At 48.3% G+C, this 19952-nt stretch overlaps 1 protein-coding gene across 2 annotated transcripts in view; it reads right to left on the reverse strand.

Moving 5' to 3' along the window:
* The window catches only part of NEMP1 (nuclear envelope integral membrane protein 1), a 289952-nt gene that overhangs the window by 81103 nt on the left and 188897 nt on the right, over positions 1-19952 (reverse strand). For both annotated transcript variants that reach the window (XM_069230773.1, XM_069230774.1), the window contains exon 8: positions 19700-19873. In XM_069230773.1, coding sequence (XP_069086874.1) covers positions 19700-19873 — 174 coding nt within the window. The remainder of the gene's footprint in view (positions 1-19699; positions 19874-19952) is intronic.

Here is a 19952-nt window from a genome sequence, read left to right on the forward strand (position 1 = left end):
ACTCACTTTAGTCCTGGTGCTCCACTGGGGTGTAGTACACTGATCACCTATTCCTTCAGATTAATTTTTAAATACAAAGATTTGCACACTAACCAGAAATTCTCACAGTGGTCCCCTCAAAAACAAAAGTTACAAATCCTATGTTGATCCTAATGAGGGAATTTCAAATGTCAACTGGGAAAACTTTTTAAAGAGCATTTTCAGTGACCTCAAACCAAGGTAGTCATTCTCACACAAACTGGCCCAGACCACCCAATGCCAAATTCCTTGAACTGTGCAGTTCAAAATATACAGGACCAGAAAACATTTAAAAAAAAAAAAAAAAAAAAACATAAGGTTGAGTCTGTGTCCTAGTGCATTATAGGTTTCGGGGGATGTAATTCTGTATCACCTCAAAAACGGAAGCACTTCTTTGAAGAAAAGCTTGCACCCTTCTGGATTCAACACCAGATAGCAGGAGAACACACAGTACATGCTGTAGGTTCATATCCATTTCTTAGCATCTAGAGGAATGAGGAATTACACAGTCTGATATTCAGTAAACACTTCAATTTTCAAATTGTAGACCTGATTCAGTATGTGTTGACTGAACATTTGGCACTTGCGAAACACTCAGGAAGTTTGAAGGCTCTTGCAAAGAGCTGAGGGAACTCCACTTGGAAACTTGATTGGCAACAACAAGTAAACCACTGAAAGCTATTACTTGATAATGAAGAGACCGGGGACACAAAGATTGGCTTAGGTCACCACAAGCCTAGATCACCAATACACCAAAATCCTAAATCAAGGTGGTCTTTCACAAACTCATTTGTAAAAGGTATACAATAACTTCAGATTGCACAACTCTTACACATTGTATTTGTTTTTTTAAAAATATATTTTATTGAATTTTTAATGCAGATCCATACAACATGAATATGTGATTACATTGATAGGATTATGTGAATCTGTTGTATCTATGCTTCCTCGCCCAACAACAGAAGAGAGGAGGATACAACAGGATCAAAAGATATGAAACAAAAAATACATATACAATGTAACAAACAAACAAAAACCCCACCATACATATAACATAACTTAGGTCTTAATATTGTTTACAGTATATATATTTAACTGCCGTGCAGATTTGAAGGAGCGTTCTTTGTGGCACCTAATGTTCTTGACTCAGGGGCCCCGATTGATATTGCACCCTGATAACACTTATTAATTGTATTTGGAGGAGCGGAGCTAAGCTTATTTCTGATTATTTAGTGTGGCGTGATAGTGTATGTTATGCACGTGTTGTTTGTGTGTTCCTCCCTGAGTGCTAATTATAAATGATACCGGCCTCTAGTGAGAGGGTGTGGGCCTCCAGCACTTCCGCGTGTTGTTCTGCAGGTATAATTTAGGTAAGCTGCCGCTGAGTGAGTGCTGGCCGGGTCAGTACCCGCACATAATCTCCGTCTGATTCAAGGCGGCCTCTAATCGTTTTTTGCCTCTAGTCGGGCTGTCAGTGTTTCCCAGGTTTCCTTTCCCGTGTGTTGTTGTCCCGCGCGTGCTAATTCTCTCAGTACCTGAGATTCTGTCCGAGTCCAGGGCAGTGTGAGGGAGTGCCAAGCTTTCAGGTCAGGTGCCCTGGGCGCCTTCCAGTTCATCGCAATCAGCCTTTTGTACATCACGAATGCTAGGTCTACAAACTTATGTAAATGTCTGTGTTTCTTTTCTCTGGTTCTCAACCCTAGCAAGCAGGATTTGGGGTCTGCTACGAGTGTCAGACCTGTTAATTCCGCTACCTCTTCTACCACTCCTCTCCATTCCCTATATATATGAGCACACTCCCATACCATATGGTAGAAGTGTGCTTCTGAGGCATCACACCGTGGGCAGGCAGACGTCGACCCAGGGAACATGCGGTGTGTATCCTGGCTGGAGATAGATATGTTTGGTGCGTGTAATTGAATTGCGTGTGGCGAAACCTGGGGTTTCTGGATACCCCCCCCCCCGAGTGTGATAGAGGGCTTTCGGCCAATCCGTTTGCAAAATCAGATCAGTGAGGACTGCATTCCACCTGTCCCTCGTTTTCTCCAGATTGAGCTCAGAGGGTTTATTCAGAGTTTTGTACACATTTGTCAATATTTTTGTTTGGTCGTCAAATTGCAGCATATGGTGCAATGTGGGAGAGCTCACGGGTTCCCTATCTCCCGTCACCCACGTCTTTTAGATTAGGTGAATTATGGCATAGTAGGACAGAAATTGCCCAGGGTTCACTGCTGAGGGGGCTTGAATGGATTCAAATGACATCAATTTCCCTTCTTCGAAGCAGTCCCCAGCTATTGTTATTCCGGCCTTGGTCCAAGTCTTAAGTGAGTGTGGGCCCACTGCATTAGCCCAACCCGGGATCAATCCCAATGGGAGGAGTGGCGAGTATGGAAGTGCTTTATGGCCCTTTTGTATGTATCTTTGCCAGCACGAGTGCGCCACTGCCATTAACGGGTTGCCAGGTTCCCCCCTTGGTATTTTGTTTGTTAACCACGTGATCAGTGGTACCCCATTTAGCCGCGCCCGGAGCCACATGGACTCAACCTGTGTTGGCCTGTGCAGCCAGTTCAGTATCCACTGTAGTTGTGCAGCAGCATAGTAAAGTTCAAAGTTGGGAGCCCCCAGCCCACCCACAGCGAGCGGGCGCTCCATTGTGGTGAGTGCGACCCTTATCCTGCCACCGCCCCATATAAGTTGCAGTAAAACTGCGTTCAGATCTCTGAAAAAAACTCCTGGGGACCCAGAGTGGCATGCCGCGAAGTAATATAATAACCTATGCAGCAGCAGCATATTTGCCACTGCCACTCTGCGCCAGTGGGAGTTTGGTCCAGAATCGTAGCGATCCCTTCATAGAGGCTAGTGCTCTCCCTAGGTTCCCATCTCTGAGGTCCTAATTTTTGTGGTATATATGCACCCCCAGGTATTTGAATGTGTCAAAACACCATTTCAGGCGGCCAGCCGGGGCATTCTCTTTTCTTGCCGGAGACCATCTAGTTAACGGAAATATACACGATTTATCCCAGTTCACCACCAGTCCCGATAGGTCCCCATACTTGGTTAGGAGTGACATTACTAAGGGTATGGTCTCGTTTACGTTCCGCACATATACTAGTGCATCATCTGCATACAGTGATATACTGTGGTGTAGCCCACTCCTGACCACACCCCATCTCTCTTGCATGGCGCGTATTCGGGTGGCCAGCGGCTCCATTGCTATGGCAAACAGGAAGGGGGATAGGGGACAACCCTGTCTAGTGCCTCTTGTGATCGGGAAACTCTCAGATATGACCCCGCCTGTTTTTACCCTGGCCTGTGGTTTGGCGTACAGTGTCTGTACCCATTGTATATAGGTAGGCCCTATTCCCATGCCCTGCATAGTGGCAAACAAGAAGTCCCACTCCAGGGTATCAAATGCCTTCTCAATATCTAACGACAGTACCATCTCGTCATGAGCCTCCGGGGAGTGTCCCCCAGTACACCCAGGAGCCTACGGATATTTAAGAAGGTGTTACGTTTTGGGATGAAGCCATTTTGGTCTTCATGTATCACAGTGTGTATTAAGGGGGCCAACCTGTTGGCCAAGATTTTGCCTAGTATTTTGCAGTCTAGGTTCAGGAGGGATAATGGCCTGTAGGATTTGACGTTGGTGGGGTTGCGCCCTTGTTTAGGGAGGACCGCCACCATTGCCTCTCTTAATGTTGGAGGTAGAGTTTTGTTAGACCATGCCTCCTCAAACACTTTCAGCAAGTGCAGCTTCAAGTGTGTCGAGTAGGGGGAGTAGTATTCTATTGGGAGTCCGTCTGTTCCTGGGGCTTTATTCGGGGAATCCGCAACACTGCTCTATCTATTTCTTCCAGTGTTAATGGAGCCTCTAGTATCTGCCTGTTTGTCAGCGATAATTGCGCCATTGGGGAGCCCTCTAAGAAAGACCGCAATTGCAGAGGTGTGCATGTTGTGCGTTTGGTGTATAAGTTTGTGTAATATTCTCTGAACTCCCCATTAATCTCTTCCTGCGTGGTGAACATTTTGCCTGCGTCTCCCTTTATAGTCCCGATGGGGGAGTGCTGCCGATTTTCGCGGAGGAGCCACGCCAGCAGCCTGCCAGACCTATCGCCCTCTGTGTGTAAGCGCATTAAACGGTATTTATGATCGTGCCGCCGGAGGCGAAAGTCTGCTTCGTTATATTTTGTCCGTACCTCTTTTAGCACTGTATATGGAATCACATTATTTGCAACCGCTTTTTCCATTTCTCACAGTTCCTTTTCTAGCGTATTTATTTCCGCGTGTAACGTGCGCCTGACTCCCCAGCTGGTTGAAATACAATGCCCTCTAACTACGACCTTGTGTGCCTCCCATTCTAATGCTCTGGAGCTGGTAGATTCCTTATTTATTTCCCAATACTGCTTCACCACTACATTTAATCCTTCACTGAACGCTTGATCCTGGAGGCCTCCCCCTGCATTCGCCAAGTGGGGATCTGTGAACGTCTCCTGCCCCAGTTCAGAGTTAAGTGGAGAATGGTCAGATAGTGTTTTGGCCAGGTATTCTGACTTATTTGTCAGGTCGCAGATATCCCGGGTCCCCCGCATTATATCTATTCTTGTGTATACCTTGTGGGGTATTGAGTAAAATGAGTATTCCCTCTGCTGAGGGTATTTTGCGCGCCATAAGTCAAATATGCTCATATCTGCCGCCTATACAAGCAAGGGGCTTCTAGCTGTTCTATTTAGTGTTGCTTTCGGGGTAATGTTTGACCTGTCTAATTCTGCGTTCGGGATGCTATTAAAATCGCATCCCCAAATAGCTGGGGCTTCGGGGTTTACTAATAATGCTGGGGTGAGTGTGTCCAGAAATTCAACTATTGCGCTGTTGGGGGCATAGATGCCGATTATTGACAGTTGCTTCCCGTCTAAGTGCCCCTCGAATACCACATATCTACCCCCTTGGTCTATTGTCTGTGAGGTTTGGACAAAGGAAACCCCGCCTGCTATCCAAATCAGCACTCCCCTGGCGAATGCAGAGTACGTTGTGCCCACCACTTGTCCGCCCCATCTTTCTCATAGTTCCCGCAAGTCAGGCTCTAGGCAGGGTGTCTCCTGTAGAATAACTATGTGTGCGCCCTGACGTCTGAGGCGGTCATATACCTGGATTCTTTTGCTTGGAGCACCCAGGCCTCTCACATTCCACGTGATTATATCATATTGATGCACTGAGAGGTTTGCATTTAACGCCATTTCACATTGTGTGTAACACCTGCACGCATCTTCACACTGTTGACTGTGTCCACGCGAGTCTCCCCTCCAACCCGATTAGGTGTGCCCTCAAGTGTGTCAGCGCTAGCAGTATTACCTGTGCTTTGTATTGACCTTTTGAATTTGACTTAACGTTTGTACCTCCTACACTCCTTCTACCAACACCCAACACTAAACTATTAACTAATATCAAACTACCAAACACACTAATACTTAACTAACATTGTGTCCATGTGAATACCTGTGGGGCAGCCATGTTAGCAACCAGATGTGGGGCACACATCTTTCCGCAGCCATGGACTGCATGTGCAACTGGGCGCTCCCGGGCTGTCCTCCCCCACCCTGAGCGCATGACCAATAACATTAAACAATACTTTTGATAGAAGCAGTTGAATAGTCAAAAGATACTCGTGGTCAGTAGCAGCATTCTTCATCGTGCAGATGCGCGTAAAGTTAGCCTGTACCTCCTTGCCAAATTGCCATTCCCCTCGATTGGGGGGGGGGGGGGGGGATGGGGAGGGGAGAAGGGGGGGGGGGGAGGTGGCCGGCGGCCTTCATCTACAGTTCGTCCGCTGCTCGAGGCGTGAGTTTCGGCCCCGCAAGTGATTCTGTGAGCGTGGAGACCGAGTTGGTCGAGTCAGAGTCTGGGCTGTCCCCTGGGGCCTCCCGCAGAACCTCAAAAGGTGTTTTGCGTGTGCAGAGGAGTGTCTTTCAAGGCTTTTGCCCTTTCCTCAGCTGCCTGTTGTTCAGTGGGCTGACCCTTGGTTCTTTTCTTAGGACGCTTCCGCAATGGAGTGGTCAGCCATTCCTCTCCATCTGTTCCAGTTTGGGGTCGCGCCAAGCCTTTGGCATGCAGCCACGTCCAGGCATCCTCGGGGGAAGTGAATACATGGGTGCGCTCGTCTGATATTACTCTCAGCTTTGCAGGGAACAGCAGGGCATATTTAATGTTGTGCTCACGGAGCCGTTGTTTGACTTTCACCAATGAGTTGCGCTGCCTTTGCACTTCCTGTGTGAAGTCTGGGTAAGCGTTAATTTCTGAGTCCTCGTGTCGGAATGGGCCTTTGCTGCAGAATTGCTGTAAAATTAGGTTGCGGTCCCTGTAATTTAAGAATCTCGCTAACAGAGGTCTGGGTGGCTGACCCGGGGCCGGGGGTCTCCCCGGTACCCTGTGTACCCTTTCCACATAGAAGAACTTCGACGGGGTCCCACTTAGCACCTCCTTGATCAGCCATTGCTCCAAGAATATTTCTGTACTCTGCTCTGTTAGCTTTTCAGGGAATCCTAGAAAGCGTACATTGTTTCGCCGGGATCTGCCTTCCGCCTCTTTGGCGCGGCGCCATAGTGTTTTTACCTCTGCGGCCAGCCGTTGTATTTGTTTTTGATTAGCCAAGACCGAAGGGTCCAATTCTTTTAGCACCACTTCCGTTGACTTCACTCTCTCCGCTAAGTTACGATTGTCCACTCTTAGCAAGTTTAGGTCTTGTGATACTGAGTCTATCCTGTTCTCCAGGGATGTTTTAGTGTCCATTATTGCTTGTAATACTTTTTCGAATTGGGTTGAGTGGGCCTGCAGTGTGGTTTCCAGTGCTTGTAAAGTCGGTGCTGGCTGCTGGTCGCTTGTTGACTGTCCCTGTGTAAGTCGGTCCTGGTTTTTCGCAGATTTATTTCTTCCAGCCATAGTGTGCAATGAGTAGGCTGCTCGCAATGAGCGGGGCAGTGTGACTGTGCACCGGTTGGACGGTGTGGTTCTCAATTGGAGCCTTTATGTGCAACCAGTCGGGCCTCCCCCCGCACCACAGCCAGCCTGGCCCGCAGCTCCCACCGCATAGAAAAGAGGAGGGGGGCAACGGTTCAGCGCGGTCCGCAGGCTCACTTTGCCTGCAATACTTCTGGTCCAGCAGACATTATTAATCACACAGGGGCAATAATCCACCTTGATTCCCCCATAGGGGGTGCTGCTGTGTAGAATGTTGCACAATCCATGTGTAAGGTGCCCTGTGCCCTGTTCCTCAGCTCATAGTAGTTTCAGCTTTCTGGGAGGGAGTACCGCAGTCTGTTAAACTTTCTTTTCTTCAGCCGCTGGTTATTGATGGCACGGTCGCTCTGGCCCACTGAGGGGCCCTGGGCCTGTCCCCTTCTCTCCCCGCTGCCGCACCTCGACCCCCCCCCCCTCGGTAGGTATGGGGGGGCAGAACTACCCACGATACAGCCGAGACTGGGGTGGGGGGATGGGGGGGAAATGCGAGGGAGAGCCCACCTCCACCGGGGCCCTCTCCCCCTCCCCCTCCCGCGATCTGCCGCAGCAACTGCCTTTACCCTCGCTGAAGGGCGGAGGGAGGCATCCCACGACGGCCGTGCCCAGCCGCATTCGCGCCTCCACCTTGCCGCTCTCAAGTCCAAGCGGGTCTTCGCGCCCGCCCGGGCTAAAACGAAACTCCAGGGTGCTCCGCCACTCCTTCGGCAGGAAAGCGTCAGCCGCCTGAGCTCACAGCAGGCAGCTGGGGCACCGGGGGGAGGGGCGACCAGCGCGCGGGCCCCCCTCTGCTACGGATTCCGTGATCAGGGGGGGCGCCCCCACAGCCTCACCCCCCCACCTCAATTTGGGTCCTTCTCTTACACACTGTATGATCCTACATGTTGCTGTAACAAGGAAACTGACAGCATTGCAGCACTCAATCCTGCTCTGCGCAAGCTTTGTGTCACTGTGGTGGGTGTTACTAATCCAACAACAGAAGAAATCAAGGATTTTGTGAACAGGCATCAGAAATATCTTCCGGCTATGTAGCTCTGACATCTCCAGGGAAATGTACCAGTGTACCATTTTCAAATGACAGCATAGACCATCAGAGTAAAGATGTTGCCATTAGAAAGGGCAATACTAGCATAAGACTGGTCTAATAAGTACAGCCTCCAGCTTCTTGGCAGAAGCGAGGCTCCCAGAAAGGAGCGTAGAAAAGCTTTATTCAAGATGCTGAAATACACCAGACAACCACAGACAAGGTAATGGCCTTCTGTATGAAATTGCAAGACCAACCTGACAGTGATCAAACTTCAGCAGCCTTCTCCCTTCGGGTGGAAGAAAGGGTCTTGATGATTACAGAAAAGCTTCCCTAAAGATTCTCCTACACATCATGACCAGACTAGACTGCCAAACTGAAACCTCTAACCCTTCCTATTTTTTCCTAATTTGCCAACCCCTTCTTTTCCCTTTCCACTACTGCTCCCTTTGTTCCTGGTCCTGATTTTTAGCATGTTTTCTAGATGGATAAGTTACTTACCTGTAAATCCTAGTTCTCTTCCAGGGGTATCCTCAAACTCATAAACATTGAATATTCCAGCCCTTGTGCGGGGTCCCCGGAGCATATATAAAATACACATATACAAAGTATGAAATATGCACGAAAAATATATATAGCATTTTTAGTAGACAAATTTTCATACTAAACACATATATACATGTGTAAAACAGCAATGCAGGCTATAATCATAAATAGGCTAAAATGCTTTATTTCTATGGAGTTTTTTTCTTTTTTTTTTAAATTGTTCTCAAAATTACAATAAGAGAAAAAATATCTACTAAAACCACACCCTGAGCCCAGGGAAATCAGCAGTAGTAATCATCAAAGAAAAAAGATAAAAAATACATTGAAAAACACTAGAGCATTCTTAGCCAATAGGCTGCTTGCAGGTTAACACAGGAGAACCATAAAAACTTTGGCACCGTGCCATTAAGACCCTGAGCACCTCCAGTATCCCACCATGCCTCAGGGGTGAAGGAGAGGTGACAGTTAGTTCACAGTTAGGTCAGTACTTTTTTACGGTGACAAGCTGTGTAGCCGATTCGAAAGATAGTGTGTCCTGCACTTCTAGGAGACGTGCGTCCGGGGAGGAGGGTGGGTTGTTTATGACTTTGATGAGGATACCCCTGGAAGAGAACTAGGATTTACAGGTAAGTAACTTATCCTTCTCTTCCAGGGGATCCTCATCAATAGTCAAACATTGAATAGATTAGGAAGCCCATTCCTTGACTCTGCGGACTGTCCAATAGAAGTGCAGGAATAGATATGTATCATGCAAACAAATTTCTCAGAGAGGCTTGCCCCACTTGGGCGTCTGCTCTTGCATCTGAGTCCAAACAGTAATGTCTAGTAAATGTATGTACAGACTTCCATGTAGCAGCCTTACAAATTTTCAGATATTGGAACATTATTAAGGAGGGCAGCAGTAGCCGCCTTTCCTCTTGTGGAATGCGCTTTAGGTCTAGCAAGTAGTTGTTTGTTAGCCAACTGGTATGCATTAACAATACAAGAAACTATCCATCTTGATATGGTTCGTTTAGATGCTGCCTCTCCTGTTCTTAAATGACCATAATTTATAAACAAGTGGTTGGAATGTCTAATCAACGTTGTTGTATCCAAATAAAATTTTAGCACTCTTTTCAGATCTAGGGAGTGCAATGCTTTCTCCGCCGGAGTCTCCGGATTGGGGAAGAAAGTTGGTAGAGAAATAGTCTGATTGATGTGGAATTCTGACACCACCTTCGGTAGGAATGATGGGTGAGTTCGCAGAACTACTCTATTGTCGTGAAAGACTGTGTACGGTTCTTTGGAGGACAAAGCCTGAATTTCACTGACCCTCCTTGCGGAAGTAATGGCTACCAAAAAAGCTGTCTTCCACGTAAGGTGTTGCAAAGAGGCTTTGTGTATAGGTTCGAAAGGAGGGCCCATAAGTTTTGACAGTACTATGTTCAGCTCCCATGGAGGGGAGGGTTTCCGAATGGGGGAAAAACTTTTTTCAAACCTTCTAAGAAATCCTTGACTACTGGTTTCGTAAAGAAGGATTCCTGAGAAGGTGATTTACGATAGGCTGTAATGGCAGATAAATGTACCTTAATAGATGATACCTGCAGACCGGATTTTGCCAGATGGAGTAAGTAAGACAGTATGACCTCCTCCTGAGCCCGTATGGGATTCTGACCTTGCCGACAGCACCATATGTAGAACCTCTTCCACTTAAACGCGTAAGTACGCCGCGTGGAAGGTCATCTGGACTCCTTCAAGATGTTCATGCACTCCTGCGAGAGCCCTAGGTGCCCATACTGCAGGAATTCAGGAGTCATGCTGTCAAGCTCAGATAGGGTAGGTTGGGGTGCAATACCCTGCCCTCCATCCTGCTCAGAAGATCCGGTCTGCACGGCAGCCTCCTGTGAGGTTGTTCCGATAGGTTGAGGAGATCTGTGTACCAGAACTGACGGGGCCATTGCGGAGCTATGAGAATCATTCTGGTGCTGGATCTGTAAAGTGTGTTGATCATTGCCGGTATGAGGGGGATCGGTGGAAAAGCGAAGAGAAATATCCCTGACCAGTCGATCAACAGGGCATTCCCTCGAGATCCCGGACGGTAGAACCTGGACGCGAAGTCTGGGCATTTCTTGTTTACCTCGTCTGCGAAGAGATCCAATTGAGGCCGACCCCATTGAGCGAAGATGTCTTCGACGACTTCGCCGTGTAGGACCCAATCGTGGGCGTCCTCTAGGTGTCTGCTCAGGAAATCTGCTTCCACGTTTTGTTGACCTGGGAGGTGAACCGCTGTAAGCGACATTCCTCTGGCCAGGAGCCAATGCCAGATTGTTTGGGACTCCCGAGATAGGGGTAGGGATCTCGTTCCCCCTCGTCTGTTCAAATAATACATTGTGGTTGTATTGTTTGTTTGTATTAGGAGAGATTTCCCCTGAATCGATGGAGCAAAAGACTTAAGAGCCAGATGGACCGCTCTGAGCTCCAGCAGATTGATGTGGTACTTCCTTTCGATGTCGGACCACAGACCCTGAGCTTGAAGGGGACCTAGATGAGTCCCCCATCCCTGAAGAGACGCATCCGTTACCAGAGTGTCGGATGGAATTACCTGGCGAAACAGAGCCCCTACTGACAGGTGAGGTCTGTGCATCCACCATTGCAATGACTGACGTACTGCTATCGGCAGCCGCACTCTGTCCTCCCAGCGACCTGTCCTTTGGCTCCAGTTGTTTTCCAACGCCTCTTGGAGAGGCCTCATATGTAGCCTGGCATTCGGGACAATGAAAATGCATGATGCCATGGCGCCCAGCAGAGATGTCACCTGACGGGCCGTAGGTGCGTCAGATTTTAACAGGTCTTGACATTTTTTCTTTATTGATAATAGTCGTTCCTCCGAAGAATACACTCTTTGGAGCTCTGTGTCTAGTATTGCTCCCAGGTAGTGGAGGTTCTGCGTTGGAATCAAGGTGGACTTTTGGTAGTTGACTTGAAGACCTAGAGACTCGAAAACCTTGAGCACAATGTCCCGATGGGTTCTCGCCTGCTCCGGAGAGGAGGCTTTCAGTAGCCAGTGGTCTAGGTATGGGTAAATGAAGATTTTTTGTTTTCGTAGATGTGCCGCTACCACTGCCACGCATTTCGAGAAAACACGGGGGCAGATTTCAGGCCGAATGGGAGTACCTTGAACTGATAGTGCTGTGAGGCTATCTGGAAGCGCAGGAATTTCCGATGTTTGGGAACTATTGGGATGTGAAAGTATGCATCCTGCAGGTCGATGGAGCACATCCAGTCTCCCTGATGTAGCTGAGGGAAAATCTGGAGCATCCTGAACTTTTGCTTTTTTATGTACTTGTTCAGTAGCCGTAAGTCCAGAATTGGTCTGAAAACGACCTCTCGGCCTTTTTTCGCTACCAGAAAATAACGGGAGTAAACCCCCTTCGCTGTGTGCGCGAGTGGAACTCTTTCTATTGCCTTCTTTCGTAAAAGGGCGAGAGCCTCTTTGCGCAATAGGCTGACGTGAGACGGATTGCATTTGGCTGGTGGCAAGTGCGGTGGAGGTTGCCGGAAAAGAAGAGAGAAGCCATTCTCGACAATGTTGAGCACCCATTTGTCTTTTGTGATAGCACGCCACTCGTGAATAAAGTCTGTGATACTTCCCCCCACCGGAGTGGTGCACAGTGTTAAGGGAAGCGAGTCCTCATTCTTTGGCCGGCGCTTTGGGTGTGGACTGTTGTGGTCTACTTGACCCTCGTTCCCTCGTGTCCTTACGAGACTGAAAAAGCGGGCGTCCCTGCCTCTGCTGTGGCCTCTGGGACCAGTGAGGGGTTTGAACCCTCTGCTGGAAAGGGTGCCTGTCACAAGGCCTATACCTTCGCCTGAAGTCTTTCTTCCTCTCCAGGCCTACTGCCCTCATGGTGTCCACTTTGGTCTTCATGCGCGCCATTTCTTCGTCCGTATGGGTACCAAACAGCGAGTTCCCGTTGAACGGAAGATTTAGGATACGCTGTTGTGCTCCCAGTTTTAATCCAGTCAGTCTCAACCAGGAAGACCTTCTTGCACAAATCCCATGTGCGTATCCATGTGCAGCTAAGTCTGCCCCATCTGCCGCTGCGCTGATGACCTGATTGGAGACCAGACATCCCTCTTGAAGGATCTCTTGGAAGTCCTGCCTGTCCTCTCTAGGTAATTTTTCCGTGAACCTGTTCAGAGAGTCCCACAGTGAACGGTCATTTCTGCCTAGGAGTGCAGACGTGCTGGAGACTTTCATCATAGATGCCGCCGTGCCGCACATTTTTCTCCCCAGAGAGTCTAGATGTCTGCTCTCTTTGTCCGGTGGAACCGTGGAGGATGATGCCACTGAGTGAGTTTTTCGGGCTGCGGCCAATATGACGGAGTCCGGCGGCGGATACGTTCTAAGAAATAAAGGATCTTGTTCAGGCGCTTTATATTTTTTCAAAATCCTAGCCGGAGCCGATTTGAGGGTGGCTGGCGCTAAAAAGGTGTCCATGGTTGGCTGCAACAGACCAGGCACTAGTGGCAGTAGCTTTTTCGAAACCGCTCTATGCTGTAGAGTCTCAAAAATGACTGATGAGGAGGTTGATGGTTCTGGAACCTCTATGTTTAGCTTCTGCGCTCCCCTGACAAGCACCTCATTAAAAGTAGTGATGTCGTCCACCGGTGAAACCCTAGCTGGTGGAAAATCTGTTAAGGTGGGGGAGTATCGTCTGACGGATGACCCTGACGATGACGATGACCAAGAGGACGACCTTCTGTGTCTTGATCGTGACCTAGATCGTCGCTGGGAACGTGACCTGCTGCGAGACGCTGTAGCAGAGCGCCCAGGCCTCGTGGTTGGCTGGCGAGAAGCAGAACGAGCCCGTCCTGCCCGCGCCGTCGGGAGAGAGTCAGTAGGAGAGTACATCCTTGAATACTGCGAATCCGGGGAGGCCGTTGGTCTGTTAAGGCTCTCCAACCATCTTGGTGACAAATTGATGGGTGAGACATGCCCCGACGATGCCGCTCTCGACCGAGATGAACCACTTCTTATGGAGACCACTGGAGATGGAGTGGTCTTATCTGCTGGCGGAAGCCGATGTTCTGCTCCCTGCAAGACAGGTAAAACCTGTGTCGACGTCGACAGCCGTAATGACGTCGAAGGGAGCGCCGCCGGTTGTTCCTGTCTCGACGTTGAGTGTCTCGCCGTTGAGTGTCTTGACGTCGAGCGGTGGGCAGCCGACCGCGGATGTCCTCGCTCTCGCCGCTGGGGTGATTTCGACATCGCCTTTCTTGACGTCGAGGGGTGCGAGGCCTTCGGCGGCGAATGGGCACGCCGGTGATCGCTCGATGTCGATCAGCGGGTTGCCGTCGACTGAGATATGCCCCTGCGGTGGCCCTGTTCTCTAGACGCCGTATCCTTCGACGTCGGTCGGTTCGCCGTCGATCTATGGCGGTGAGATGGTGGCAGCGACGACGTCGACGGGGAACAAACAGGTATCTTCCTACCTGCTGACGTCGATCTAGCCTGTCTCTCCTGAGAGTGGCTTGTTAGCTGCCTGGGAAGTGAAGAGGATGATGTTTTCAGCCTCTCGTGAAGCCCATGAAGCCTGATCTTTTCCCTGTCCTTCAGAGTCCTCTTTGACATGTTCTTGCAGTGTTTGCAAGTGTCAGGGCAGTGACTCTGAGGCAAGCACACAATACAGAGAGTGTGTGGATCTGACTGGGCCTTCTTCCCACAGGAAGGGCATTTCACAAAAAGTGAAGGCATTTTTCTGTCAGGAAAAAACTTCCAAACTCAGACAATGATGTTAGATGTCGAGTACAGTAGGAAAAAACGCTGTTCTAAAGTATTTTTCTGAGGAAAAACTCAGAAAAACTGAGAGCTCAATGCTCCAGGATCCCCTCAGAAGAAGCCAGAAAAAAGAACTGACCTAACTGTGAACCAACTGTCACCTCTCCTTCACCCCTGAGGCATGGTGGGATTACTGGAGGTGCTCAGGGTCTTAAAGGCACGGTGCCAAACGTTTTTATGGTTCTCCTGTGTTAACCTGCATGCAGCCTATTGGCTAAGAATGCTCTAGTGTTTTTCAATGTAGTTTTTTATCTTTTTTCTCTGATCATTACTACAGCTGATTTCCCTGGGCTCAGTGGTGTGGTTTTAGTAGATATTTTTTCTCTTATTGTAATTTTGAGAACAATTAAAAAAAAAAAAAAAAAAAAAAACTCCATAGAAATAAAGCATTTTAGCCTGTTTATGATTATAGTCTGCATTGCTGTTTTACACATGTATATATGAGTTTAGTATGAAAATTTGTCTACTAAAAATGCTATATATATTTTTCGTGCATATTTCATATATTTTATATATGTGTATTTTATATATGCTCCGGGGTCCCCGCACAAGGGCGGGAATATTCAATGTTTATGACTTTGATGAGGATTCCCCTGGAAGAGAACCTAATAGATCACAGGCCAACGTATAAATAGAATCTTGTAGCTGCAGAAGCTATTCTCAGTGCTGATTAAAGGTTGTGGTGTCCTCTGCGCTAGTACTCTTCACACATTTATTGAAGGCGAGCTACCTTTTAATGCTGTTAGTTAAGTCTAATGAATTTGCAGCAAGGATTAGTCTTCCCCATAAGATTTTAGTTGGACATTCAAGAACTCAATTCTTGTTCCCAATTAGATGCTTTAAGATTTAGTATTAATTTTCTTAAACTCTTATGTCTGCAAGTGCATTAAATACAATTTTCCATAATAGTGGTTTTCAATCTGGTCAAGTGGATTTGGCGAAGATGTGAACACCAGCCACAAGAAGCACCCAAACTTAGTAAGGAAATAGCTATTGGCTGAAGGTTTTGTCAAATCTTTCATCAAACTAGTCTGAGATAATCGTACTTTCAATGACTGTTACCTCGCTACAATAGATCCCCAACCTACAGCTCCTTGAAAGGGCTGGGGGCATCAATACTTTGAGGCTTCCAGGGGATTGAGCTGATCACAGCCGCACCAATATTAATGAAAAAGAACAACAATCTCCCCAACGCCCCCCCCAACCGCCCACAGACACACAAGCATATATGCATATATTCAAACATAGCAGTAAGTGGTCGCTTCCCCCAATCATAGGCATCCCAGTCCCTCTGCATCACAATAGTCAGCAGTTTGTGGTCCGCAGCACAATGCGGTGGAACAATAATCAACAAATTTCTACAAATCTAGCGAGTGGTACGCCATCCAGGACCCCCAAACCCTCCCTAACTTTCAAGAGCCACCTCTGTTTGCATACGTTACCTTCTCTGCCATCATCCCTCTTCTCCACGTGTCCCCCATTGGGCACAGCTCCGATCCCCAAAGACAGGCAATATCCCTCTTAGCCACCACCAATTTGAGGCTGCTGAATATAAGCTTGGCGCAAGTATACGCTGTTGGGGATTCCCAAAAGGATCAATTAGGGGGTCAAGCGGGATCTGCTCCAACAGCACCCCTTACAATTCCCCAACAATCCTTGTCCGATATTCCTGTATAATAGGGCATCCCCAAATGGTATGCAAAAAATGCCCAATTTTCTCCTGGCATCTGAGACAGTTTGGGTGCTGCACCCTCCCCCCATAGTATGTAGACGCAGTCTATCATAGTAAATTCTAGGAAGAATCCTGAACTGAATTAGTCTCAATTGTGACCTTACTGCTACTTCTCCTGGGAACATCAGTGCTGCCTCCCAATCTATGTCTTCTAGTTCCCCTATATCTGACTCTTAATCTGCAAAGTGTATCAGGCATATTGTTGTTAATGATCCTATACACCATGGACACAGCTTTAATGTCTAAATTCTCCATCAACAATCTGCCTTCCAGTGGAGCATATTTCGGTAGTCTCTCCCAGAAGCCTTCCGCCCTCCATGCATATCTCAATCGCGCATATTGAATGAACTGAGTCTTGTTAAGCCCATATTCGGCCTGAAGTGATTCGAAGGGCATGAGATCTCCCCCTTCCAACACATCTCCAACCTTGGAGATTCCAATATGATCCCAAGCCTCAAAGCCCAACAGTTTACTGATTTCTACCAACCAGCATCCCTCCCACTAGTTCCCAGTACCTTGATAACTTTAGCCCACGCCCAGAGAGTCACCTGGGTAGCTGGTAAACGGCACCTCTTCCACTCCCCCCCCCACCTCCGTATAAATAGTGGAGACATTATTACCCCTCCCACTGCAGTCTCCCCAGCTGAAAAGTAGGGTGGCCCCCCGGGGCACAAATCCACAAGATTAATATTAATCAGTTGTGCCGCCCAATAATATGTCTCCTAATCCGGCAGAGACTGGCCCCTAGTATTCTGATTACGCTGCAGCGTTTTAAGTGCAATTCAAGGATGTTTCTTCTCCCACAGAAAGAACAACATATCTAGTGCCAGGGTCTGGAAGAACTCCAGGGGGATCCAGTAATATGTATTCTGTAAGACATATGTGTGCGACGCTGCCTCTGGACCTCTCTGGTGTAGTTGGGGAAAATAAGAATTTTCATGACAAACTTCCCCCAGTTTGCGAAGTTCTGTTAAGATCATATCCCAGTCCTGAAAATTCAGAAAGCAGGCAATCACTGGTCTAGGGGGAGGCCCGGGGGGACTGCCCCCCCCCCCCTCTCCCCCTTGAGCCTGATGGGCACGTTCAATCACAAAACAGGTTGAGAACTTCTCAGGCGGCAAGACTCGTCGTAGCCATGCATCTACAAACCGGCCCACGTTTGTACCTTCGACCCCTTTCGGAAAGACCACAAACCTCAAATTATTCCAGAGGGCCCGGTTTGTCTCCGTCATTTTCTTGAGGAGATCTCGGACAGTATCCTCAGTGTCCGATATCCATGTCTCCACTGATGTGACCTGCTCCGCCACATTCCGGAGCTCTTGACGCAGGAGGGAAGCCTCCGAGCGCACCTCTCCCACATGCCCCTCCAGGGCCTCTCTGGACGACAAGATTGCTGACAGAAGAGCAGCATTATCTAGCACCGCCAGAGGTTCCAGGGCCGGCGGTGTTGGTGTCACCACCCTCTTATAGTGGTCCATACGCCCTTGTCGGGGCAGTTTGGGCTCCTTGTCTCTCGCCATTCTGTCACTTATATCTTGCAACCCTCCTTCAGAGGCTCTTGGGGGGGAGGGTGCAAGTCCAGCGGCAAATCCTTCTCATGCGGCGATTTCCAGCCACTGCAGCCCTGGACACCAGGCGACACCGGAGACCCAGTTATCAATGCGCAGTCCCGGATATCCCCTCAGAAAATGTCCAGCCAAGTAGAACTGCTTCCACCCAGGCGTCACTGTGTTTAGGGGTATCAGGGTCCCCAAAAGGGAGGGTGGGTGGGTAGGGGGGTGGTGAGAGCTCACTGGTGAGCTGGGGGCCCCCAACTTTACTCCATCTCAGGCGCTCTAATCCATGTTACAGGCAGCGAGGCTCCGCAGGGAGTCAACGTCCCCCAGGTGAGAGACTCATCTAGACTTCGAACTGTCCAAAAGAGAGTCCCCCAGCATGATCCTGGGGTACCACCAGCCACACCTATTGCACTCCGTCCATGAGGTATCACAGATATCTCCTCAAAGGAAGTCCAGCCGAGTAGAACCTCATCCACCCAAGCGTCAGTTTGTTGAGAATTTTCAGGGGCCCTAGAGAGGGGGGGGGGAAGAGCTCACGGATGAACGTTGGGGTGAGGGGGCGGATGGGCAGTGGGGTGTTGAGGCTTCCCACTTTACTCTTTCCCAGGCACTGGCATCAATGTTGCAGGCCGCTAGGCCCCGCAGGGAGTCTCCATCTCACACCTCGCTTCTTGCACCCAGGGGAGATACTCGCATCAAATGCAGCCTGTCCAGAGACCCCCCCCAACCTGCTGGCAAACTCGGGGCACCACCAGCCACACCTACTGCACTCCTTCTCTTCCACCCAGGGAGCGGGCCTTACGGACATTGCTGGGTCTTAAAGAGGCTCCTTTTAGACTATTTATTCTTATTGGATATTGTTTAAGGGCATAATCCAGAGGGAGTGGTTCCCATAAGGTAAAGGCTTATTTCATGTTCTGGGAAGTAAAGATTAGACTCCTTTCTGTAGAAACAAACTCTGGGACTCTCTTTCCACAAAATATGTGGTAGAAATCTGTGTTGAGGCCTTTGGGAGGGGTGAGGCTCAGGGCACTCATCTCATCGGCTGAATTTTGGATCTTTTCCAATGAGGTGAGTGCCGCTTTTTTAAGCCCTTTCAAGAATATTGTGATGTACTGCTCCTCTAAAGTTACTGTGAGACTCCCAACTCCATGATTCAAGCATGAGTCTACGAAAGACACAATGCTGGAGGTGTAGAAGTTTCCACTCTCTGGAATGATTAAAGGATTCTGGGTTTACATGGAAGATACAACCAGCACAACTCACATCTAACGAAACCCAGTCAAGACACTGCTATGTTAGTTTACTTTATTATCTGAAAGTGATTTTGGAATGGACCATAAATTAGCATCAGAGATGCAGCGTTTTTGCAGAGTGAGAAGAACTTTTTGCCTGTCTTGTCACTACTTAATCAATTTAGATCTTGGCTATAAAAGCCACCATATTTTTACTGTTTAAAAATAAATCCAAATAGTGCCTGATGGTCAATAGGAGCACAACACAACTGTCTACTCAGCACGGAACAAAAGCAAGTAAAGCCTCCAGAAAGTGCTCTGGTTTCATCTCAAAATCAGGATTTAATGTAAGATTCTGAATCTTGTAAACAAGACAATGTGTGTCCCTTTATACACTTAGAGCACTGTTTGAAATATTCCAAGTATTTTCCTAAGTCATACAGCCCACTCACAAATGATCAACTGCGGCCCACGTTGATTTTGTGCCCTTTTATTGAGAGGGCAATCCAGTGAACTTTTTGGCAATTATCAAACAGCTTCTTTACAGGAAGCATACACAAATGATTGGCTAAACTGTTCAATGGACTGAAAACATCATCCCCTACAAGAACCTGGGTCTGGCTCATTCTGCATTAAGCACTGTTAAATACTCCAACATCTAGCTACACACAAGTTGTCTGTGCGATCTACATCCCTTTAATGACCCCCAACAAAGCAATTATCCACTCAAGTAAATTTAACATTTTAACAATTTACCTCTTTGGAGATTTAATCCGTGACACTGCCTTCCAAACTGAGAACTCTGGACTGCTGCAGTAGCCTCGAAGATCCTCAAGGGCCCTTCTCGTCTCAATCTCTCCTTGCTTCCGATATTCCTCTTCTGTAAGGAGCCGAGGGGGGCTTGGTTTTGCTGTAACTTTCTTCACTGCCCTGGAATACGCCCACAATTATTGCAATGAAAAGGTATATCAACATTTTAGAATAAAGCTAGGTAATATAATTCCAATAG

Source organism: Pleurodeles waltl, chromosome 4_2 (assembly GCF_031143425.1).
Source record: "Pleurodeles waltl isolate 20211129_DDA chromosome 4_2, aPleWal1.hap1.20221129, whole genome shotgun sequence".
Lineage (NCBI taxonomy): Eukaryota > Metazoa > Chordata > Amphibia > Caudata > Salamandridae > Pleurodeles > Pleurodeles waltl.